The sequence below is a fragment of the Natator depressus genome, chromosome 3 (assembly GCF_965152275.1).
Source record: "Natator depressus isolate rNatDep1 chromosome 3, rNatDep2.hap1, whole genome shotgun sequence".
Lineage (NCBI taxonomy): Eukaryota > Metazoa > Chordata > Testudines > Cheloniidae > Natator > Natator depressus.
The window spans coordinates 33810349-33836544 of NC_134236.1; the positions used below are offsets into that span (position 1 = coordinate 33810349).

Here is a 26196-nt window from a genome sequence, read left to right on the forward strand (position 1 = left end):
AGACTCTGTGTGCTAATTTTGTAGGGGCAAATTCTAACCTGGCTCCCATTCTATGCTTCTCTGACTTCAGTAATATTGCATGTTGTGACAGGTTGGATCACAGAAACCCCCTTGGGGCTGCCAACTGATGTGCCAAGACTACTTCTGCCCCTGCTTTCCCTGCCAGCTTGGGACTCCAGCACCCTGTCTTGCTGAGCCAGACACGCCAGTCTTCTCCAACACAGACCCAAGGTCTGAACCACGTGCCCCAAAGCTGCAGACTTAACTGAAAGCAGCTTAAGAAATGTTCCTGTCTTTGACACTCAGATGCCCAACTCCCAGTGGGGTCCAAACCCAAATAAATCCGCTTTACCCTGTATAAAGCTTATACAGGGTAAACTCATAAATTGTTCGCCCTCTATAACACTGATAGAGAGAGAGATGCACAGCTGTTTCTCCCCCCCCCCCCCCCCAGGTATTAATACATACTCTGGGTTAATTAATAAGTAAAAAGTGATTTTATTAAATAAGGAAAGTAGGATTTAAGTGGTTCCAAGTAATAGCAGACAAAGTGAATTACCAAGCAAAATAAAATAGAACATGCAAGTCTATGTCTAATACAGTAAGAACTCTGAATACAGATAAAAACCTCACCCTTGGAGGAATTCAAGTAAGCTTCCTTTTACAGACTGATCTCCTTCTAGTCCAGGTCCAGCAATCACTCACACCCCCTGTAGTTATTGCCCTTTGTTCCAGTTTCTTTCTTGGGGGTGGAGAGGCTCTCTAGCCAGCTGAAGACAAAATGGAGGGGTCTCCCACGGGCTTAAATAGACTTTCTTTTGTGGATGGAGACCCCCTCCTCTCTCCTATGCAAAGTCCAGCTCCAAGATGGAGTTTTGGAGTCACCTGGGCAGGTCACATGTCCATGCATGACTCAGTTTTTTACAGGCAGCAGCCATTGCCCACATGGTATTGTGAATGTCTCCAGGAAGACTTCTTATGTGGATTGGAGCCTTCCAACATCCGTTGCTTGTTAAATGCTTCTTGATTGGACACTAACTTTGCAAATTCCTTTCTAAAGAAGCTGACCAAATGCCTTACTAAGGTTATTTAAAATCAGACAAGTATACAGCCAATATTCATAACTCCGAATACAACAATGACACATGCATACAAATAGGATGAATATATTCAGTAGATCATAACCTTTACAGAGATATATTACATGGCATATGTAGCATAAAACATATTCCAGCTATGTCATATATACATTCATAAGCATATTTCCATAAAGCTTTATGGGGGGCACCATCACACATATATTGTAAATTAGCATAGAACTTTGCACATTATGACTAAGTCTTAAACTTCATTCTGTTGCACCTTGGGTATGACGCACTTCCCTATTTAAAAGTTTGAGTACATTGGGAAACTGTGTTCCCATTCATACTTATTCTTTGTTGCTTGAGGAAGACTTAGATGAACCGTGTGGTGGGTTTTTGTGTGCTTGGGAAGAAAAGGGCAGCGCAGCCTTAAGGGCAGAGTTTGTGTGTGGGAACAGGTGACTGTATAAATGGACTGACATCACAAACACAAAAATAGGAAATCTGGCTTGTACAGTGTCACAGACCTGAGTTATATCAAATGATTTATTTTGGTAATATGCAAAACAATCAATACGTTGAATAAATGAATTACAATTGCTTTTTTGTACCACAAGGCCCATTATGAGGGAGATAGAAGAATGTTTTCATTTTCATAAAGTGGCTACAAAAAATGGCAGAGATTTAATTTTTTAAAAAGCATCTCCTATATAAAGTAAATGGTAGAATGGAGGATTAAAATTCTTTAGGGGTGAGTGTAAGTTCTAAGAGAATAATTGGTAACACAATCTAGAAATGAATAAGTAACAGACTGGGCTGAGTGAGACACTGTGAGTGGATATGTGGGTGGCTAGCTGCATAGATGGATGAATGTTAGCATGGGTTAAAGTTGATTCTTCTTTATGCCAAAATGTTTCTCATTTTGCTGTGTAATTTTATATGATACATCAAATATATGTAAAAAAAAATGGTTCTCTCTCTCTCTGCTCCTAAAATGAAAACAAACATCTATCATTGACAAACAAACATAATACCATTGACATTAAGGTTTTTATAAGTTGGGAACCCTGGATATTTGCAAAGCACTCCTTAGTGTGGATGCAGCCATACTGGTGAAGCTGTGCTTTGTACCAATGTCATAAAATCACCCCCACGAGTGAAATAAACTGTTTGCACAGTGTCTAGCACAATGGGGTCATGGTCTATGACTTCACTGCCCTCCAAGTTCAGGAAAAGTGCTGCAAGCAACATCCACCTCTGTACATGGCCTTCATCGACCTCATGAAAGCATTCGATTTCATCAGTGGTGGAGTGGTGGTCTTCAGGCTCTGGGGAGAATTCTTTAATTTGGATGCCTGCCAAAATTTGTTGCCATCCTCTTACTCCTCCATGACAACATGCCTGTGATGGTCACCAGCAATGGATCTGAAATGGAGCCCTCCCGAGTACAGACAGGAGTTAAGTAAGGCTGTGTCATTGCTCCAACCCTTTTCTCCATCTTTCTTACTGTCACCCTCCTTCTCATGGCTGACAAGCTCCCCTCCAGACTTGACATTCAATACAGAATGGACAGCAAGCTCTTTAACCTCATTTGTCTCCAATCCATGATAAAGACTATCACCAAATCAGTCATTTAACTCCAACATGTGGATGACTGTGCTTTGTGTGCCCACTCAGAAGAAGATCTTCAAAAAATAGTCGACATTTTCTCTGGGGCCTACAACCAACTCGGCCTCAGACTCAACAACAAGAAAACTAAAGTACTCCACCAACAGGTTCCAGATCACCATGATCCTGCTCCTGTAATTCAGATCAATAAAAAGACCCTGGAGAATGTTGAGCACTTCCTTTACCTCAGCAGCTCTCTGTCACAGAAAGCTGACATTGACAAGGAAATTCAACACTGCCTTCAATGTGCCAGTGCAGCTTTCGGATGCTTCAGAAAACATGTCTTCGAAGATCATGGCATCAAGAACCAAACCAAGCTTCCTGTGTACCAAGCTGTTGTTATCACTGCTATGTTGTACAGTGCCGAAACCTGTGTCATGTACAGTAGATGCCTCAAGATTCTTGAACAATAGAATTAACGCTACGTCTGCAGGATCTTCCAAATCAAGTGGGACACACCAACATCAGTGTTCTGTTCCAAGCCTAAACCTCTAGCATTGAAACTATGATTATCTACCACCAACTCTGTTGGGCTGGTTATGTTCTTTGAATGCCAGAAAATTGATTCCCAAAGCAGGTCACGTTCTCACAACTGAGCCATGCTCAATAGACAAAGGTCAGGCAAAAAAGGCGCTTCAAAGACATCCTCAAAGACAACATGAAGAAGTGCAATATTGACATAAACTCATGGGAAACCCAAGCCCTTGACTGACCAAAATGGAAAAGGACCTTGTGGCAAGGATCCCAGTATTTCGAGAGACAACAGGAAATGGAGAACAAGGAAAAGCAAAAAGAACACGCTGCAGTCCAACTCAACAATCCAGCTCTACCCTTTCCATTGGGAAATATCTGCCTCAATTGTGACAAGATCTGTGGATCCCAGGTCTCATTAGCCACCTGCGGATCCCCCAGTGGTCATTTTATGGAAGACAATCAATCGAGCTGCAAGTAATCGCCTATGACAAGCACAATGGGGTCCTGATCTATGACTGGGGCCTTGGTCTATGACTAAGGCTTCTAGGTGCCATGGTAATATAAATAATTAATAATATACTTGTAAACTTGTGGTTGTCCTTGGATAACTGCATCTCCACTAGGGGGTTTTGCTAACATGACTAAGTTGGTCAAGAATCACACCTCTTCACAGCCTGACTGACATAGCAAAACTGGCAGAAGTCTGTAGTGTAGATATGGCCTAACAAAACTGGGTGTACAGGAGCACAGCGGCAGAGAAATGTATTGTTGACAAATAAAAGGTAATGCACATGGGGAAGAATAATTATGGAGTTGTGGTTGGATAAATACCGGTGCAGAGATACAGAGATACTCAGTGGTGTGTAAATAGGGTAACCAGGCCTTTCTATTTACCCTCTGTCATAATACAGGAACCTCCAACATACAAAGGAATGTGCAATGAAAGTGAAAGGCAGTGGCTCAAAAGCTGGTAGACAAATATTTTTCAATACAATGCAATGCCGTTAAACTGTGGAACTCATTGCTATATGAAATCATTGAGACACGGAGTTTACAGAAATTTGAGAATGGATTAGACATTTATATAGGTTACAGCCATATTTATCAATCCTGGAAAGTCTAATGGCATCTTCTAAAGACGAGTTGCACAATAAAAACTATGGAGATAGCTCAAAGGGAAAAAACAAATCATAAACATAGTACAGTTCACATTGGTTGGTAGTAGCCGGAAATTTGACTAGCTGCCCACTCAGATTGTGGTGCATAGTACCATATCAGATGTACTTGTAGCAGTAGTTCTGGCAGTCATTATTAATTCTCATAAACTTAAGTTCTGACGAATGTTTCTTTCCATATTGGTATAAATAATTCCCTCTATTTTTGTTTATCTTGAGCCTTTCTTCACCCTCTTCTTTTCCCAACTGCAAACACTCTTTGTGTTTAGTAAAAGAACTCTAGCACATCATTCAAAACTTTCAAATACTTTTATCACTAGTTTAGCATGTCTTAAAACCCAGGAATCCTATAAGTAGCCCTCCATCCATTCACTTGCTTTTTAAAATATAGGTTTTTTAAAAAAAAATTTAAAGATCATAATGAAAATTTTAGAAATTACATTTTGTTTTCCAAGTCTACTACTTATTACATCTCTTTTGTTCATGGACCATCATGACAAGATGAGTTCCCATTTAATAAATGTTAGCAGGTTCACAACAAAAAGTAGCAGCTGTTTTCCCATGACTGTGTTTCTCAAATGCACCTGCTCTATTTCGTTTGGCTTTAAATAAGTCAGTGAACCTAGATTATTTTTTAGTAACTTGACACTTCCTCCTCTTGGAAACTAGGGATTATTTCCTTTCTTTTAGTGCTTCTTGATCTATAACTTATTTTGTAACTCTCATGCAACTTTTGCTCTATCGATGACAACATTTTGGTTAATGCCTTAGTATCACTTTCAAAAGAGTAACTTCATGATTACAGTACATGCCTGTGCTATTTTATTCAACTGACATCTGTGTTCTGTTTGCTTTTGTTGCTGCCAATGCCAGACTGACAACAAAAACTGTTATCTCCTGTCTTTTCTTTTGGACTATAATGTATAATATTTTACAAACAGTAAGGATTTGAGATTACAGTAAACTCCCCATTATCTACATAGCAAGGGCAGAGGTGGATTAAGGTTTCCTGGGACCCTGGACCAGAGCAAGTGGGGGGGCCCCTCCTCACCCCTTCCGCCTGCGATCCCACCCCTCATTCTGCCCCTTCTGCCTGCGGCCCCACCCCTTTTTGTCCCTTCCCTGGGGCCCACCCCTGTTCCGACCAGGGTCCCCCCATTCTGCCCTCACTGCAACCCCTGCAACTTGTTTGCTCCTTTCTGCTCCTCCCCTCCTCCGGGCCCCCAAGACTGGAGAAGCTCTGTTCCCGCACCATGGCCTTTCGGCCACAACGGGGAGTGAGAGCTCCTCCAGTCCCGGGGCCGCAGTGGGGGTCTGGGTGTTGGGGCTTCCCCCCGGCATCCTCTACACTTCTGCAGGGGACCACGGTTGGGGCGCTGGGGCTTCTCCCACCACCCCGTGGCTTCTGCTGCGGATGAGCCACATGGCTTCTGACAGGGTTCGGGGGTGCTGGTGGCTTCCCCTCACCACCCAGCGGCTTCTGCCTGGGTCAGGGAGTGCTGGGGTCTTCCCCCACCCCGTCTGCCCAACGTTGCTGATGGGGAGCAGGGTCGGAGTGCCAGGTCTTCCCCTACCTCACCCGCTGCTGCTGCCAGGATGTGGGAGCTTCCCCCCATCCCGCCCGTCTGGCACTGCTGCCAGGGCTTCCCCTGCCTGCCCAGCACTGCTGCGGGGGAGCAGGGTTGGGGCACGGGGGCTTCCCCTGCCCTGCCTGCCTGCCCAGCAGCCAGTGCTTCAAGCTTCCACCACCCAGCATCAGATTTTTTCCAGGCCTCCCAGTTGACTGGGGCCTCTGGGCAGGCCCCATTGGCCCAGTGGCTAATCCGCCACTGAGCATGGGAGACCTGGGTTTGATTCAGATAACTGGGAGTTCGAATAATTCTGAGGGCAGGACCCGCAGCACAGGGAGTCCTCTGTAGTTCTGCTGTCACAGCCCTCTCTCACTCACTCCCATGACATCAGAGCTGCATAGGGCTCCCTGGGCTGCCACAGGAGTCATTTAGCAACAGGATGGACTCCCCCATGGCCGGGGATCTCTGCTCTGTTATCCGAACTTCTGCATTATCCAAGCATGGGGGAGAAAGAAAGGATTCACATAATGCAGAGGTTTGGATAATAGGATTTTGGAAAATCAGAAGTAGACTGTAGTTGGAGACCCATTTGAGCACCTCAAACTGAAATCCTTTTTAGGTCCAGCTCAGCCTGTGATATGCTCCCCACACTTCCTCATGCTTAACTGTTTTTTAGAAATGTGACTATTCTGAATGACTGTATCACCAGATTTCCTTGAACACATAAAGGTGAAAACTTTCAAGCAGGCTAAATGGGAGGCTGGTAAGTATCTCTTTGTGCTGCAGTGAGGGGAACTCAAAGACCAGAAAACAATCCTGATTAGAAGTTTGGTTTCCTAACCTAGCAGTGTCATGGAAGTGAAGCTGACTGCTCCATAGAGGATAGGCGTGCTTAATGCGGCTTCTGTTGCTGTGCTTTGTTCACGGGTTTAGAAGAAGCTGCTTTGTGTGAATCAGCTGCAACAGCTGCACATTGGAGAGGGACAAGGTTGCTCACATTGGATCTGTCAGTGATGGCTTCACTGTCATGCTGATGTGAACCCCTGTAGGGGATCAAAATATTTTCAAAACCCAAATATGCATTATGAAATGACCACATTAAAATTTAGTAATAGTTATAATATCCATTTACAAAGAAGGGTAAGTATTATCCTCACTTTACTAATGGAAAAACTCAGGCACAGAAGAGTGAAATGATTTGCCTAAAGTCACATAGCGGGTCTCTGCCAGACATGGGAATAGAAGCAAATTTTCCTGACTTTCAGACTAGTGCTCTGTGTTTATATCCCAACTATTCTGGGACCAGGATGATAATTCCTGAATGACCCTAACCTTTCGAACGTTGATGAAACCACAGGAGGTAGCCAAACAGTCGTCGTACAGTCAATAAGGTGTATAAGTGAAAAGGGGTCGGGTCTTGATCCTGCAAGCACTTATGCATTTGCATAACTTCGTGCTACGTGTAGCCACATTGAGTTTAATGAGACGATTCCTGAGCATAAAGCTAAGCACATGTGTAAAACCTTGCAGGACTGAGCCCTAAACTATTTATATCTCTGTTCCTGGGCTGAGGTTGCTGTTGAGGGTCTTTTACTGAATGAATAAGATCACTTTGGTACAAACATGAATGTTATATTAGGAGCCATGCAACGAACGGAAAAAGGCCAAAACAGGCAGTGTGTGGGAATTCATAACATTGTGAGATAGCATTTGTACTTCTGTGAGACATATGCACCACACTTCTATTAGCAGTGTTTGAGTGCAAAAATAAATGTGGTTGTTAAATATATTGCAATTTCTATATAACATACAAAATTGCAGAATAAACCCAAACTCATCAGAAATGTGTAGGAGCTAAAGAGAAACAGAAGTGTGGACATGGATTTTAGATTTATTTATATTGCAATAGTGCATAGGAGCCCCAGTCATGGAACAGGACCCCATTGTGCTAAGCGCTGTGCAAATGCAGATTAAAAAACGAGTGTTACTGCCTTAGAGCTTACAGTCTAAGGCAAGAGAGAACTGGTGGATACAGACAAACAGATAGGGAAGCACAAAGAAACATGAGATGGTAGTGGTAATTGAGATAGGCAGCAGCCTCCACATAGCAACTGCCTAACTGGGAAGAGAAACTATTTGAGGTAAGTGGTAGGTCCTTTGTTTTGTCACTTGACCAAATGTGGGGATAGAACAGACCAGGAGTGCATGAGTAGGTGAGGTAAGCTCAAGACCACTGAAGTAGAGCTGTGTAAATAGTTTGCATAGATCAGGGAATTCATCTGAGAGCATGGTTATTAGCATGTGTTCCCTCCTTCTGCTGCTGTATGGTGTGTGTTGGTTGGGAGGCACTTCCTGTCCCCTTCCTCCACCACAGATCTTTTTTCAGACTGAAGGAGACACTCGATGGCTCCCTGAAAGATTGTGACATGTAAGATGTGATTGGGGAGGAAAGGCCGTCTGACACTCCCTCAGCATGTAAAGAAGGTAGTGGATGGGGCTGCCAAACCCCATTAGGCCTGACTAGGGGAAAAGAGAAAAGTCAGTAACCCTTCTGAAGACCAAAGATAACAGGGAAGTCCAGTGGGAGAGGGTGGGTGGAGGGATGTCTTTTTGAAGATGGAAGTGGGAATTCTTGAAGGGCTGTTGTATGTAGTATATCTGAGGAAATAGGCATCCTGCCCTATCAGTCATCCAGGCCATGATTAAGTCACTGCTAATAAATATACAGTTAAAGCCCTGTTTAACATGCATGGACTACCCCAAGAGGAGGTCCTTATAGCAGTGTGTTTATTTCCTTCTCATTTTGGTTTTGATTGTTGACTTGTTGCTCACTGTGTAATCAGATTCATTCATTGACCAGCCGTAGCCTTTTTCCGCCCTTAGTTAGTCCTGTGCTGTACTAGCCCATTATGACAGACCTAGCTGCTGCTGCTGCTTTCTGTTGTTCTATCTTGAAGAAAAATGAGTCAGACCAAAAATACAGTATGTAATACTTCAGAGACCAGTATTCTCATAAAAGAGTCTGACGTGTGTGTTTTTATGGGTTCAATCTAAGGCAGTGGTTCTCAAACTTTTTTTTCACGGACCACTTGACAATTGCTGAGGGTCTCAGTGGACCACTTAATGATCTTCCCAAACATTGTTTGTACCATTAGCTAACTGTTGTAAAATGCTTTGGATAAAAACGCTATATAAAAAAAATAATAAACTATTTTGTCCTACAAATAAAAGCACACAACGTATATTTTACTATCAGTACTCTTACCTTTCTAATGCAATGGATGTGCCCTCTCTCCCTCACTGCGGCAGCCCCCGAGCTGGGGCTGGGAAGGTGTGGGAGGGTCTCTTCCCTGCCACAACAGCCACAGAGCTGAGGCTGGGAAGGAGGGCCATTTCTCCCCAGCAGCCACAGCCCTGGAGTTGGGGAAAGTCGCCTCTTTCTCTGGCCATCGCAGCCCTGCATGTCCCAAATTCCCTCCATCCCCTCTTCTCACCCCACTGCCCCCTCCCACATACCCCCTATTCTCCCCAAGGCCACCACCTCATCTTACTTGTGCATCTTCTCCAGGTCCAGGCACCTAATTAGTGGAGCCACGCCTGCATGGCTCCACTAATTAGGTGGGTGGCTCTTCATTTTCTCGTGTGTGGCCGCCCAGGTGCGCACCTCAGAGGGAACTGTCCATGGACCACCTGAATGGAGCTCACGGACCACAGTGTGAGAACCTCTGATCTAAGGGTTCAATTTTAAGGGTTCAGTCAGTTGCATACATACAAAATGGGAAGGAGTACTGCGGAAAGGGATCAGGGGATCATGGTGGACCACAAGCTAAATATTAGTCAACAGTGTAACGGTGTTGCAAAAAAAGCAAACATAATTATGGGATGTATTAGTAGGAGTATTGTAAGCAAGACACGAGAAGCAATTCTTCAGCTCTATTCTGCGCTGATTAGGCCTCAACTGGAGTCAGGGCCATCCCTAGCCATTTTGATGCCCTACGCAGCCCGCCGGGGCTGTGTGGGGCCCCAGGCCTCCTCGGGGGAGCAGGGGGAGCTGGACCCAGGCCTCCGGCGGGGGGAAACTGGCTCCTTCCTGCGGGAAGTGGAGTGACCTGGCTGGGAGCGGCGCAGCTGGGAGCCAGGGGAGCAGAGCAGGCTGGGGCTGGATCGCTCTACTTACCGCCACCAGTGAGTGCAGGGAGCCCAACCCCTGCTGCAGTACTCAGGGGAAGGGCTGGCTGGAGTGGGGGCAGGGCTGCGTTGGAGCAGGGGCAGGGGCCATGTGGAAGAGGCGGAGCAGGGGCTGGAGCAGCTTTCAACTGCGTAGGGCACCAGGAAATTTGGTGCCCCGAATTTCCTGGTGCCCTACGCAGCTGCGTACTTTGCGTATGGGTTGGGATGGCCCTGACTGGAGTGATGTGTCGAGTTCTGGGCACCACATTTCAGGAAATTAGTGGACAAATTAGAGAAAGTCCAGAGAAGAACAACAAAAATGATTAAAGGTCTAGAAAACATGACCTATGAGGGAAGATTGAAAAAAATGTGTTTGTTTAGTCTGGAGAAGAGAAGACTGAGACGGGACCTGATAACAGTTTTCAAGTACATAAAAGGTTTTTACAAGGAGGAGGGAGAAAAATTGTTCTTCTTAACCTCTGAGGATAGGACAAGAAGCAATGGGCTTAAATTGCAACAAGGGTGGCTTAGGTTGGACATTAGGAAAATCTTCCTAACTGTCAGAGTTCTTAAGCACTGGAATAAATTGCCTAGGGAGGTTGTGGAATCTCCATTATTAGGGATTTTTAAGAACAGGTTGGAAAAACACCTGTCAGGGATAGTCTAGATAATATTTAGTCCTGCCTTGAGTGCAGGGGACTGGACTAGATGACCTCTTGAGGTCCCTTCCAGTTCTATGATTCTATAACCATACAGGCTACTCTCTTATGTACATATGATAGGTACTATAAGTATAAAAGTCTTTCCACATCAAATTTTTATTTTGGTTTGGTTGTGGTGAATTCAAATTAGGTTCAGTTCCTTGTGTGGGATTGGAAGTCACTTTTGAAAGTTCAGAGTCACTTTTGAAAGTTCACTCCTCCTATGGCTGTGTTCCAGTGTGGGTCTGTGTGATGCAGCACCTGTGTCTCTGCTGAAGTGTCGGGACAGAGGTGAGGTGAGATTGTGATGGTGGGAAAGAGGAGGTGCCACCTGGCTGGTTCCCCTATTTAGTGGTGATGTGAGGACTGTGGGATGCCATCTACTCCTTTCAGCTCTTCATTTGGATGTTGGAAGAAGTGACTTTAGCAGCTTCCCATTCCAGTGTGAGGGTCAGGACCAAGATAAGGTATTCTCACAGGTCTGCTTAGAAGAAAGAAATGGGGCTGTGAGAGGCTGCCCCAGTCATGGTCTCTGCTTCATCAGAGATTGGTGGTGGAATTCACCATGCATATAAGTGGTTGTAAAGACCCTACTTTAAATAAAGCCAAAGTAAGGCATAGTCACTACAGACCTGTTCTTAGAACCCCTGCTCCTAGAGTCTCATGGAGACAACAGAATTCGATCTTTCATTTTAAAAAAATAAGTGTCCAGCTCTCATAATTTCAAAGAAGAGTTTGAAAATGTGAACTAAGTTTGTTATGCAACAATATCTGGCTGAGTCTGCAGACAGTCTGAGCTCACAGCCCAGAGATTTGTGAACTGCCCTTGCTTCTTAGTGGGATGTTAACGCCAAGATCCATTACTCAAGGAGCCCCCTGCCAACATCACCAGTAAAGGGAACAGTGCGTGGCAGGAGGGTATGAGCACTCATACAGATATATGTTGGCTCCTGAGGTAGGATTAGAGGGTCCCTGAATTGCCGACTCTGCTTCTTCAAAGGGCTGGGGACACCTGTTGTTGCTCCTAAAAGAGATTAAATGGATCTATGATGCTGCCCGTCTCACTGCCACTTTAAGTTGGAGTGAGACCGTAGTGCAAGGGTGGTACTGCACTAGGCCCCAGTCATGGTGTATCTAGGGCTCAGGATTGCCTTAATCTGTCTCTGACTGTAACAATTTTGTGCTTCAAATGTGTAATGAATAGCAGTCTTGAGCAGTGTAATGGCATGATAATGTACTTCTGGATGTGGATCAGAGTTTAGGTCTGATCTCTCTGGTTAGCAAGACTTTTGAGGAACTGAGAAACTATAAAAAAGAAAAGGAGTACTTGTGGCACCTTAGAGACTAACAAATTTATTTGAGCATAAGCTTTCGTGAGCTACAGCTCACTTCATCGGATGCTCACGAAAGCTTATGCTCAAATAAATTTGTTAGTCTCTAAGGTGCCACAAGTACTCCTTTTCTTTTTGCGGATACAGACTAACACAGCTGCTACTCCGAAACCTGAGAAACTACACTGGATCACCAAGGAGTGACAGATGTGGCAGTTTGTCAAGGTTCCTCCCCCACTCTGAACTCTAGGGTACAGATGTGGGGACCTGCATGAAAAACCTCCTAAGCTTATCTTTACCAGCTTAGGTCAAAACTTCCCCAAGGTACAAAATATTCCACCCTTTGTCCTTGGATTGGCCGCTACCACCACCAAACTAATACTGGTTACTGGGAAAAAGCTGTTTGGACACGTCTTTCCCCCCAAAATACTTCCCAAAACCTTGCACCCCACTTCCTGGACAAGGTTTGGTAAAAAGCCTCACCAATTTGCCTAGGTGACTGCAGACCCAGACCCTTGGATCTTAAGAACAATGAACAATCCTCCCAACACTTGCACCCCCCCTTTCCTGGGAAAGGTTGGATAAAAAGCCTCACCAATTTGCATAGGTGACCACAGACCCAAACTCTTGGATCTGAGAACAATGAAAAAGCATTCAGTTTTCTTACAAGAAGACTTTTAATAAAAATAGAAGTAAATAGAAATAAAGAAATCCCCCCTGTAAAATCAGGATGGTAGATACCTTACAGGGTAATTAGATTCAAAACATAGAGAACCCCTCTAGGCAAAACCTTAAGTTACAAAAAAGATACACAGACAGAAATAGTTATTCTATTCAGCACAGTTCTTTTCTCAGCCATTTAAAGAAATCATAATCTAACATGTACCTAGCTAGATTACTTACTAAAAGTTCTAAGACTCCATTCCTGGTCTATCCCCGGCAAAGACAGAATATAGACAGTCTGAGACCCTTTGTTTCTCTCCCTCCTCCCAGCTTTTGAAAGTGTCTTGTCTCCTCATTGGTCATTTTGGTCAGGTGCCAGCGAGGTTACCTTTAGCTTCTTAACCCTTTACAGGTGAGAGGAGCTTTCCCCTGGCCAGGAGGGATTTCAAAGGGGTTTACCCTTCCCTTTATATTTATGACACAGTTTCCTGCAGTATTTTTGGGAGGCCTTATTGAATTAAGTTTAAGTGTGTTATGGGGCCCATTGTATTAAATCAGTGGTTTTCAACTGTTTTTAATTTGCAACCCCTAAAAAATTTTGCATGGAGGTGCAGACCCCTTTGAAAATCTTAGACAACATCTATGGACCCCTAGGGATCCGCAGACCACAGGTTAAAACCCACTGTTCTATGGTAACAACACCCTTTCACGGACTCCTTAGACATAGTCTGCAGACACTGACCCCCCTGGGGTCCACAGACCATAGGTTGAAAACCACTGTATTCAATGAATAGTTTATGTATGATTGTGGGCCAGGATTGTATGTAACTTCTCTTTGGGGAGGGATGGGCTGTGAACCCTGGGAAGTGTTATGAAATTCAAAGGACTATATTGAACAATGTGCTAGACAAGAATGGACTTTTGGGAGTAACAGCAGCAAATGGTTTGCTTGGGGAATCTCTCAGGGGAGGTGAATGCAAATTCCCCATTTCCAGTTATGTAAAACCCAGCCTTTTGAAGGTACACCCTGAAAAGGGGACCATTGTCTACTGATTACATGTTCCCAGCATTTCAAGATCAAAAGCTCAAGCTGTAATAAAGGAAAGACTAGCCTATGCATAGGTGGACTAATTCTGAGCTGAGGCTGTTATGAACTTGTAACCACAGAAAAACCCCGTTGTGAGGGTTGAAGGACTGACTCATACCAGAGCCCTTTTTGGAGTTGTGGGAGGGGTGATCTCTGGTAAACTTATTAGCATGAGTGTAGGTTCTTTTATTGTTTTTAATATGTTTACTCTGTAATATTTTCACTGTAAGAATAAAGAAGCTCGCTTAGAAAAGAGCTGCATGGTAACTTGTAACTGCAGAACCTTAGAGAGAAAGCAAAGTGCAGATGCTGGCCTGTTTAGGCAGTCTGGCTTGCTGGGAATATCATGATGTGGGCAGGAAACGGTGCAGCCTGGTAAGCTCCCGGTCAGGAGGCAGAGGAACGTGAGTGTCTGCCTAAGAGAGCAGAGGTGCTGGAGCAGTTTTAATAGTGGGAGTGCTGATGATGGAAACCATGTATGTTGCGTTTGTTATTATTACTTCAAGCAGCACTCCTAGTTTCAGCCCTACTGCAAAAGAGCTGATGGCTGGGCAGCCGGGAGCATAGAGTGGGTGCCCTCGAGGGACCACAAAAGGAGAGGGGGCGGAATACAGATACAGTTGCCCTAAACTGTGACACAAGGAAACCCCATTCTCTCTGGTAAAGAAATGATTAAGTAGTGCTTATTTCTTCCCTCTTCTACAGGAATGTTTCGAAAGGAAGAAGAATTGACCCCATCACAGAGATGCTTGGCTGTAAGGTAGGCTTTCTTATGCTTATGAGTCTAGTTTCTGTTTTGGATGCTTTGCATGGATTATGAAGACTTTGTAGCTCTGATGCAGTTGATACATAAGATGTCCAGTTATCTAAAGCTGGCTCTAGTTTAGATTGCATGTACAGTATATTTGTAATTTAATTTCATGTGGGTTTTTTTGCACTTGGAAGATATCTACTGAAATAGACCTTACATTTTACTTACGGGGCTTTTACTAAAACAGACAATTTCTCATTAAAGTTTTTTTTCTTGATAATGAAGAATAAAAGCATGTACTCTTTTGTCAGTGGTTGGTAATTGCATAGTACATGTGAGTTACAGCCATCAAAGAAACAAAATGCTTTTCTCTGATTTCTCTTTTACGACTTTTAGTTTGATTCTTTCCCTCCTTTCTTTATTTGGAAGACTTTTTAATAGATGTCAGTACCCTAGTTTATGCCACAGTGTCTGTCCAATCAAAGAAGTACACAAGTGCTTTGGATTACTCTATTTGACAGTGTAGTTATAGCTTTTGAAGGATTTAAGTGTCTAACATCTGAAGTCCTAGACCATTTTTGTGGTGGACAAATCAGCTAAGTGGAGAATTTTTGCTCTTCAGAAATCATTTTCTTTTTAGTACCTGTTATTTCAGAAATCTTAATGGCATGAAGATAATTGCACTAAAAAACCCCCAGCAACTTTAAAATAAATTAATTTCAAATTCCTTACTATTTCCCTCACACAAAATGAAATGAGACAAGAGAAATCCTCTTGTTATAGCATTATGGGAAGATGAGTCTTGGAACACTAAAAGGAAGGAGGGCATTCTATTGCAGCATATTCATGCTGACCACATTTGTCATTAGAATGGAGTATAAAACTTCTTCAAATGCTAGCACATATCCATTCCAATGTAGGTGTGTACACGCCCTGAGCCCAGTTGCCAGAAATTTTTCTCTCAGTGGTACCCGTTGGGGTGGCTTGGGTGCCCTCTGGTGGCACACACTCATAGCGCCGGTTTAAAGGGACCAGCCAACCCCGCACCCCCTCAGTTCCTTCTTACCGGCCATGACGGTCGCTGGAACTGTGCTTCTTGCTACAGCAAGCCTTCTGAGTGGACTTCATTTTTCTGATAGTTTTTATAGTTAGTAGTTGTAAATACTGTAGTTAATTAGTCTTCGTTAGTATAGTTTGTGTTTCTCTGTTCGTTAGTAGAATTTCGTCTGTACTCGGTGCCAAGTCATGCCTCGGTCACCAGGCTTCCAGCCTTGTGCCTCCTGTAACAAGGCTATGCCCCTGAGCGACCAGCTTTCTAGTTGCCTAAAGTGCTTGGGTGGAGACTCACGTCGGGGATCATTGTCAGATTTGGAGGGACTTTAAACCTCGTATGAAGAAGGATCGGGAGACCAGGTTGAAGTTCCTGCTTATAGAGGTGGTGCTGAGACCTTCCTCCAAGCCAGTCGGACTTGGCACCAAGCACCTTGGCGTCGGTGAGGAGCACTCCTTTCACCAGGCAAGATTCCTAGCACCGTTCACCATCCCCAGTGCCGAGGAAGAGGCATGAGAAACTGAGGGGATGTTCCCTGATGCCAAAGACCAGACACAGGGAGCAGAGCGGAGTTTGACCTAAGTCAGGTCACTCCTCTGCCTCAGCATCACAGCAGTCAGCACCATAGAGTCTAGTACCGGATGAACCATTAGCACCTGAGGGACAGTGTGATACGCGTGCTATTGCAGTGCCATCCACGCCGGAGGCATTTGCTGCAGCCAGAGACCTGCTATCGCTGTCGGTACTGGCATCACCGGCAGTACAGGAGTCGGTTGTATTGATGCTGGAAGGCAGGAGGGAGCACATGGCCCCTAATTACGGTTTGGTTCCAGGGCCCACTGTACCAGCTAATGGGAAACTGACCACGCTGGCCCAAATGCAGGCTTTCCCACCTTGGCACTCGTCTCCAGCACTGGTGGGAACTGCACTTCCCTGGTCACTAGAGGGAGGCTCATTGTCGCTGGAATCAGAGGTTGAGTCAACACTCCTCTTGTCCGAGGAGCCGCCCCCGCTATTCTTTCAGTCATACCTATCCTGCCATGGACCTGGGCACAGTAATGCCATTGAGTGCTTGGCCTAGTGGGCCATGACCCTTTTGGAACCAGTGGACCCCATTCGAGACACTCTTATTCGGTGGCCTCCAAGAGAATGGCACCTCCGTCTCATTGGGCAGCATCTGACCAGGATTCCAGTACGAAACCCAGTGCCAACTTTCAGGAACCAGCTTTGGGGGAATCCTGTCAGCACAGAGGGAGAAGAGGAGTGCCCTCAGCCAGTGCTGGCCTCCTCTCCAGACAAGGCTATGTTGGGGAGGGCTTGTCGCCTTACCACTATGATTATAAGGCACACCAGAATTTACTGATGAGGGTGGCCTTAAATTTGTGCTTACAGGCGGAGGTAGTAAAGGAGTCCTCCCATAGTCAGGTTGACATTCTGACCATGGCGGGTCTGTCAAAAGTAGCCCTGTCTCTCTATGAGGCTAACATGGACCCTGTGAAAGCCTCTTTGCAAACCCCAATATCTCTTCCCCCTACGTCAAAGAGAGCCAAGAGGAAATACTTTGTTCTTTCCCAGGGTTATGAGTTCCTGTACACTCTTTCCCATCCAGCCCCCAGGATCTCTGTTGGAATCTGCTGCCAATGAAAGGGAAAGGCAGTGTCTGCATGGTGCAACACCTAAAGCAAAGGACTCCAAAAAGTTGGACTTATTCAGTAGAAAAGCCTACGCTACTGGGGGTCTGCAGTTCAGGACTGCTAACCAGCAGGTGCTTCTGTGCAGATATGACTTAAACATGTGTGACTCCATGTTGATGTTCAGAGATTTGCTGCTGCAAGAGGCCAGGCTGGAGTACTTCTTGCTGGTAGATATGGGGAAATGCATAACGAGGGCTTCCCCGCAAGCTGCCTTAGATGCAGCAGATTTGGCGGTCAGGTCCAGGCTTCCACAGTAGCCAAGCATAGGAGTTTATGGCTACTGTCTTCTAGCCTCCTGCAGGAGGTTCCAGCAAACCCTCCAAGACCTTTCCTTCTAGGGAGCTTAGCTCTTTTCGGAGCAGACCGACGTGAAAATGGACTGATGGACTCCAGAGTGACCCTTATGTCCCTGGGATTGTATACCCCTAGCAACTTCTAGGAAGCACTACAGACCTCAGCAGTCCTCCCAGTACTCCACCCCATGGCCCCATCAAGACCCACAGAGGAAAAGGAGCAGGGGCTTTAGGAATAGATCACCATCCCCTTCTACCTCAGAGTCAATGTCTGTCCCATCCAGACAACCAGGAGGTTCCAAAAAGGCCTTTTGATGGGATGCTCGAGGATGCTGTACCAGGTTCCATGTTTCTGGATCCTGTTTTCCCTTTATTTGCAGACTGCCTATCCCACTTCATCCGTGCATAGTCTCTTGTATCACTACAGACCATTGGGTGCTGAACATGGTGGAAGTGGGGTATATTCTCCAATTCATTTCTACCCCTCCTTCACACCCTCCCTCCCTGTCCCTCTTCAGGGACCCCTCTCGAGCAACTTCTGGCTGAGAAAGTTCAATGTCTTCTTCAGGTGGGAGTGGTGAAAGAGGGTCCACAAAATCTAATGGAGAAGAGGTTCTACTCCCATTATTTCTTAATCCCAAAAGCCAAGGGCGGTTTCAGACCTATTCTAGACCTGTGCCAGTTTAACAGCTATCTCAAGAAATTAAAGCTCCTCATAGTCTCCCTGGCTTCTATTATTCCCTCCCTGGATCCCGGGGATTGGTATGCTGCCCTCGATTTAAGAGATACTCACTTCCATATATCGATCTTCCAAGGCCACAGAAGGTTCTTTACATTCGTCATGAACCACACGCACTGCCAATTCATGATACTCCCATTCGGCCTGTCAGCAGCTCCACAGGTTTTTACAAAATGTATGGGGGTAATGGCACCCTTCCTGAGGAGGTGAGGGGTGCAAGTTTACCCGTACCTGGATGACTGGCTAGTCAGAGGCCGGTCTAGGGATCAGGTAAAGTCCAGCATCCTCCTCATCCAGTCGACATTCCAGGCCCTGGGCTTGCTAATAAATGTACAGAAGTCTACCCTCACTCCACTACAGAGGATAGAGTTTATTGTAGTGGTGCTTGATTCTACCCAGGCCAGAGCTTTCCTCCCAGATAGTCAGTTTCAGACAATCACATCCCTGATAATACACCTCAAGGGCCACCCAATTACAACAGCCCTGGACTATCTGATGCTTTTGGACCACATGGCTTTATGTACGTATGTAGTGCAGCACGCAAGACTACACCACAGACCCTTTCAGACATGACTGGCCTTGGTGTACTCACCAAACTGCCACCATCTGGACTCTGATCTCACAATACCTTCCCCGGTCCTCACCTCCCTCAACTAGTGGCTGGACCTGCTGGTGGTTTGTGTGGGCATTCCCTTTTCAGGGCCCCAACCATCGATATCCCTGATCTCAGACGCATCAGTGGTAGGCTGGGGAGCTCCCCTGGCTCCCCTCAGGACTGAAGGCCTTTGGTCTCTGGAAGAGCTCTCACTAAAAAGTCAGAGAGCTTAGGGCAGTTCACCTGGCCTATCAGACATTCCTGCCTCACATTATGGGGAAGAGCTTGTTGGTTCTTACAGACAACACTGCAGCCATGTTCTGTCTCAACAGGCAGGGAGGAGCTTGCTCTCCCCCCTCCCATGTCGAGAAGCAGTTCAGCTATGTGAGTGCTGCATGGCTCACTCAATCCACCTCGAGGCTTCTCACCTTTCAGGAATGCAGAACGAGTGGGCAAATCACTGCAGCAGGTCTTTCTCCAGTCATACAAGTGTTCTCTTCGCCTGGACATTGCAAGAGACATTTTCCAGCAGTCGGGAACTCCCTGGGTAGGTCTGTTTGCAACCAGGCACAGCAGGAAGTGTCACCAGTTCTGCTCCCTGCGAGGTCTCAGCCTGGGATTGCTCACGGATGTCTTCCTACTCCTGTGGACAGGTCACCTATATTACGCTTTCCCTCCTGTCCCACTCATGCACAAGTTTCTGCTCAAGATCAACTGGGACCGGGCATGGGTCATTCTAATATCTCCAGCTTGGCCACATCAGCATTGGTTAGCCACACTGCTAGGATTCTCCATGGTGACTATGATCCTGCTTTCTCTACATCTGGACCTGATCTCTCAGCATCATGGTCGTCTGCTCCACCCGATAGCCTGGAATAAATGCCATGGCTAAATCACAGAGAGCTGGCTTGCTTGGAGCAGGTTTGTTAGGTCCTATTGTTACTGTGATTCTAAAAACCAAAAGCTCTTGGTAACTATTACTCTTGATGAGGTAGTGGCAGGAAATAAATCACTGAAGACAACAGCCATCTGACCGATAGGTGGCTGGCACAAACAGTATAATACAAGAGTTCTTTCACTTAAAGCTGTGCTTTATTTTAGTCTCAAGCACTTAAACACATTCGCAACAGGTTAGTAAGACACCCCCAAAATCAATTATTACTGAAGTCTGGAGGGCTCATTGAGTGGTACAATGACAGCTGTCCAATGGCCAGTTTTTCAGCTGCTGTTGGGGACCCTAAGCTGTGTCCATGAAGTGTCTCTGAAGAGTTCATCTCCCCTATATTTTCACTCATTATTTATTTGGGTTAGTGTAACAATAACATGTCAATAAAAAAAAAATCTTAAGCAAACAATTTTAAAGTTTAAGCAAGAGGTTTCCTCAAACCATTAATTAGATAGATGTGTATTTGCAGAATCCACATGTCTTGAGGGCCCTGACAAATGCATCCCAAAGGGCAGATATAGATAAGTTTCCTGTTTTTCTAAATCACATACCTCAGCAATTTCAACAGAGATCTTATCAGAAAGGACACAGGGCCCTCTCCCCTCCTGGCTTCTTGCTAGATACAGTAAAGCCGTTGCAGAAGCCTGCTAAGACCTGCTGATTTAGCTGCTTTTAGCAATAAGCGTGACAATCAATATTCCAGTTATTGATAGTGGTACAGGCATTTTGCTGGTCCGCTAAAATCTCCCTGTACACTAGTAGGTAGCAGGAAGCCATCCACCAGGGCTACTTAACTTTCAAAGTGGAAGCAGTTCTCCATCTGGGCTTCCCAACACAGAGTCTCGCCCATGCAGTCGTCACTTCAGGACATTCTCGAGTTCTTGTTACACCTGAAACAGGAAGGTTTAGCGATCTCCTCAATCAAGGTTCACCTTGCAGTAATACCTGTTTTCTCAAGGGCCTAGAAAGACTGTATCCCCAAGTGCAAGAACCTGTCCCTCCATGGGACCTAAACCCGATCTTATCAACGTATGAGTCCCCGATTTGAACCTTTGGCAACGTGACCCTTGTTATACCTTTCATGGAAGGTGGCTTTCTTAGTGGCCATTGCTTCTGCTAGAATGGTCTCAGAGATCTGCACCCTCACATCAGAACATCCGTACACAGTCTTCTTTAAGGACAAGGTGCAGCTACACCTCACCCTAGTTTCCTCCCAAAGGTGGTTTCCCAGTTTCATAGCAATCAGACAACCTTCCTACCCGTTTTCTGTCTGAAACCACATGCAAATAGAGAATTACAGCAGCGTCACTCATTGGATGTTAGACATGCCCTAGCATTCTACATAGAAAGTACCAAACCATTCCATAAATCCACCCAATTGTTCATTGCGATAGCTGACAGGATGAGGTCTTCTCATCTCTGGTCAGAAAATTTAGTCTTGGATCACATTGTGCATTTGCACGTGTTATGAGCAGATGGTGTTCCACCACCAGCTATCCTGACTGCCCACTCCACGAGAGCACAAGCATCATCAACTGCATTCTTAGCTCACATCCCTATTCAGGACATTTGCAGAGCAGCGACTTGGTCATCAGTACATATGTTCTCTTTTCAGTACGCCAACAGTCTAGGGACAATGCCAGATTCGTTTGAGCTGTTTTGCAGTCAGCATGTCCATGAGCTCCAATCCCACATTCTATGCAACTGCTTGGGAGTCACCTACAGTGGAATGGACATGTACAAGCACTCGAAGAAGAAAAAAACAGTTACTAACCTTCCTGTAACTGTTGTTCTTTGAAATGTGTTGCACATGTCCATTCCATGACCCACCCCCCTCTATGTCGGAGTTGCCCGGAAAGCAGAAACTGGTGATACAGGGTCACTGGGCCCTTCATACTGGCACCATGAGCATGCAGCACCAGAGGGCGCCCAAGCTGCCCTGATGGGTATCATCGAGGGAAAAATTTCCATTGACTGTGCTTGGGGCACACACACACACACACCTACAGTGGAGTGGACGTGTGCAATACATCTCGAAAAACAGTTACGGAAAGATTAGTAACTTTTTTTTTTTTAACTCTTTCTGGTACCTGTTCTGAGATTGAGGCCAGGGGCAGATCCTCAGCTGCATCTTCTGTAAAAGAAGAGTATGCTATATTATGTTTAAACTCTTCAGAATTCTCTGTTTTGATCAGCTGACTACTCCAACTCTTGAGTTATGCACTAAGGGAATTTGAACTGGTTAAACATATAGAGATTACTTTTCTGTGGCATAAATGAAATAGTCGCAGGTGGAAAACTGTCTTTGGGAAATTTGGTCACGGATTCCAGTGAGAATTGAACTGCAGGTGACAGTGTGTCTCATTTTGGATAAGGTTTTAGTATTCCTATCTTACCTTCGTTGGTGATAGCCACACCATGTTTGCTGTAAGAATAATTTAAAAATATGTAGATTGTGTTTGTGCATGAAGTTAATGAAGTTGGGAATTGAATTTAAGTCTAAATGCAAGATGTTCTGCGACCTAAACTCTAGTACACCAAGAAGTCAACATATCCTGGTGTTTACTACACTGGAAAAATCATACTGATGAAGTATATAGGGAAAGTGTGAAGTAGTACATTCATTTGAATGCATTGATTTTAGGCTTCCTGTTATCATAAATTTGAGTCCTGATTGAACTGAAATCTTCAAAATGACTTGAGTGTGGAGTAGAAATCATTCTCAGCACTTTAAGTTACTGAAAGATTACGTTAGCAGTTCTTAGGGAAAGTAGTTGGTATATAGTGTGATTTTCAAAAACTGAATAAGGGAACATCACAATTCTTTTTGATACTCATTTTATTATCACTGAAATAATGGTTCAGTGACTGCTACTGAAGAATTGAGTGCCTCCCTTCTCTTTTAAAAAAAAAATCAGGGGAGAAATAAATATCAGCTTACAGAATGGGAGGATCTATAATTTATGTGAGGTGTTGACATTTATGCTTGTAACTATGTCCTTTCGAAAAGAAATCCCAAGTGGGGGTTTTACAGGCAGTTCTTATTTATTTAAATATAATTTTTGTACCATCTATTAGGACATGCAGGTAGAAAATGTACTCCTTTATTCAGTATTTTTCTATTCTTCATGTCACTTCCATAAGATAAACCATTTGGAATTCTGTGTCAATTTCAGAAATTTTTACCACAATTTTGACAGAGGACCAAAGCTGTTCTATTTTTTTAAGTATGCTTTTTTGTCTGTATTATTGTACTTAGGGTGGTGCAGAAGGGTGTATGTGCGCCTGTACACATACATATGTATATACTATATATATATATATATAAAACCTGTGCTACCATGACAGATCCTTCAGTCTCTCACTCCAGTGAACTTCAGTTGATAGTACCCTAGAGACAAACTGAATTTAGACTGACAAGAGCCCTTTATCTAATTGCACAGTTATATCACGGATTTTTAAGCAAAGTTTCTCATTGATCACAGTGGGGAGATCTACTTAAAAACTGATGGTATGATTTTGGGCTTTGAGAAAGTCCCTGTGGGTAGGCAAATCAGTCTGGAAACACTCAGTATAGACTGATGAAGAAACATTCATTTATATTTTAAATTATCGTTATAAAATGTAACTAGACTGCTTCACTGTATGTGTTTTAATTGGAATTAGAATAAGTAATAAAATAAATGATTATTCCTACAGTGGACTGTTTTAAAAGCATAGAGTACCTCTCACAAGTTGCTTGTCTTTGAATTACAGACGCATGCCAAGTCTACTGGAGTATTTAAGTTACAACTGTAATTTCATGGGTATCCTGGCAGGCCCATTATGCTCTTATAAAGACTATATTACTTTCATTGAAGGCAGATCATACCAACTGACACAGTCTGATGCAAATGGGAAAGAAGATGTAAAATATGAACAAACAGATCCCTCACCAAATGTAAGAACTATGATTTTTTGCAGTGCTGCTATATATATATATATATATAGTCATTGCATGAAAAGCTTGGTTTGCATTATTCATTTACAGGCATAACTTATCAGATATATCTGGAGTTTATTCAGTGGTACAGTTCTCTCTTTAAAAAAAAAAGTCTTTTTTCCTGAAAGGTAGGTGTTCTGCATAGATTCCCACTGTTGGGTCTTCTGAACAAAAGAAAATAATCTTGGAGCTGCCTAATAAGCTTATATGGTAAAATACCACCTTCTGTATGAACTGCTTCTGAAAATGAGCGGGAAATAATGGGAAAAACTGCACGCATTTTGTCCATGGAAATTGAATGGAAGATTTATAAGCTACTTCAAAGTCTCTTAATTTTTTTTGTTAGCTTCTTTCTGTATTTCAGGCTAAAACTGCACATTTACATGTAACAAGCCTCTCTGATCAGGTCTTTCTTAGGGGAGAGAGAGCTTTAACATGTTTATAGGAACTTTTTCCAGTCTTAATTTTTTTTCATTTCTTTATTCAAATGAAGGACAAGTAAACAGATTGTTTGTTGTACAGATGCAATACCAGTGACATACTTGTAATCATTATCATACCACACTGCACCCAGAATCCATGCACATTAGGGTATGCTAATTTTATTTGCTCCCTTATCAGAGTGGAGGTCCAGACACATATGAATGAAAGGCCTGTTGATCATCTGTTGCAAAAGATGCACATATGATTTGAATTAAGACCAATGACTACTGACATTTTGTACATTACCCTTTTTAAAAACTGATCAGTTTCACATTAAGGATGCTAAACTTATTTTTCCATCCTCCTACACATGAATTGGTCTGACTATATATATGTACACATTTGAATTTTAGTCCAAGATACAGTTATCACCTCAAACAGATAACAGACTTAAGTTATTGTGAAAGAACTGGAGATCTCCAAATATATTGCCTCCCCAAATCCACCTCCAACTTACCTTTTCCCTGCTTAACTTTGAATCTTATTTCTGAGCAGGTAGTTGGGAAGTGAGGGTGAGGCCTGTGTGCTTGCCTGATGTAGATATGCTTGTGCATATGCCTCAAAGTGGTACTAAACTTTACCACATAAACTTGCTAGTACGCTCTCAAGCATCTGAAGGTCACAAGGCCAATATATGTGTGAATCTATAAAGGATTCTACCCTCAAAATACTCTAGCTGCAGGTAAGCAATTTCCCTTAAATTGTGTTGCTCATACAGTGCTTGATTTATTTATTTATTTTTATTTTTTTGTAATTTATGCTGCATTAGCTTTTTGACATTAAGATTAAGATAAACTGTCTGTGCTCCTGATACTTCATGTCCCAACTGGTGTTAGACAAATTTGGCTGCATTTTATAACACCAGTGAGTATTGCGTGCTTTTGAAAAAAATGTGGATTATATATTTGTTTACTGCATTTGCTGTATCAGTTACAACCTTGATTGTTTTGTTATGACTCATGTTCCAATCCTGTTATATTACTAAAACACTTAGCTAAAGATATTTTCTTAGATTCTCATATTAATTTTATTTTTTAAAGAAAAACAAATTAGGTAACTCATCAAAATAAGAAACTTAATGAGGATCAGCAAATGTTAATATCTTAGATGAAAGAATCTTTCAGCTAAATTTACTATAAGCTTCTTTTCATGTCAAATTTTATTTCTATAACATCAAATATTCATGCCAATCTCCTCCTGTACACTTGTGTTAAGTGCATGACATGAATCTGGTCTAGTATTTTACTGTGTTAATTGCATGTTAACTGAATCTAGTCAACATTTTTAAATGATTTATTTCATATCTCCCTCCTGTTATGCCTTTTTACAAGCTATCATTTGTTGGTGCTCAAAGTGGTGTCAACAGTCAGAAATTAATATCTATCTTCGTAAGTTTACTTTTATTATAGCTATTAGTTATCCTTAAAATACAGGATTCCTGTGGAAAAAAGTCCCCCTGCTTTGGCTTTTTCTTAGACTGACTATTTTTAGATGTTGAAGCTCTTGCTAATTGCCTGTAGTTTTTAACTAACTGATTGTTTAGTAATCTCACATGTAGTAAGCTTTGTTATAGTTCATTAGTTTACTGAATGAATTTTTGTTTGTGTATCACTCAAGAAGATTTAAACACGAATCCATTCCAATAGAAGTCTAAAAGTTTGCCTGGAAGTTTTAATTGCTTAAGGCCTGATCTAAAACTCAATGAAGTCAGCAAGATTCTTCCTATAGACATCAGTGGGC

At 43.6% G+C, this 26196-nt stretch overlaps 1 protein-coding gene across 1 annotated transcript in view; it reads left to right on the plus strand.

Annotated features, from left to right (window-relative positions):
- The window catches only part of MBOAT2 (membrane bound glycerophospholipid O-acyltransferase 2), a 219634-nt gene that overhangs the window by 147090 nt on the left and 46348 nt on the right, over positions 1–26196 (plus strand). The window contains exons 6-7 of the mRNA XM_074947686.1: positions 14628–14682; positions 23748–23931. Of these exons, the coding sequence (XP_074803787.1) occupies positions 14628–14682; positions 23748–23931 (239 nt within the window). The remainder of the gene's footprint in view (positions 1–14627; positions 14683–23747; positions 23932–26196) is intronic.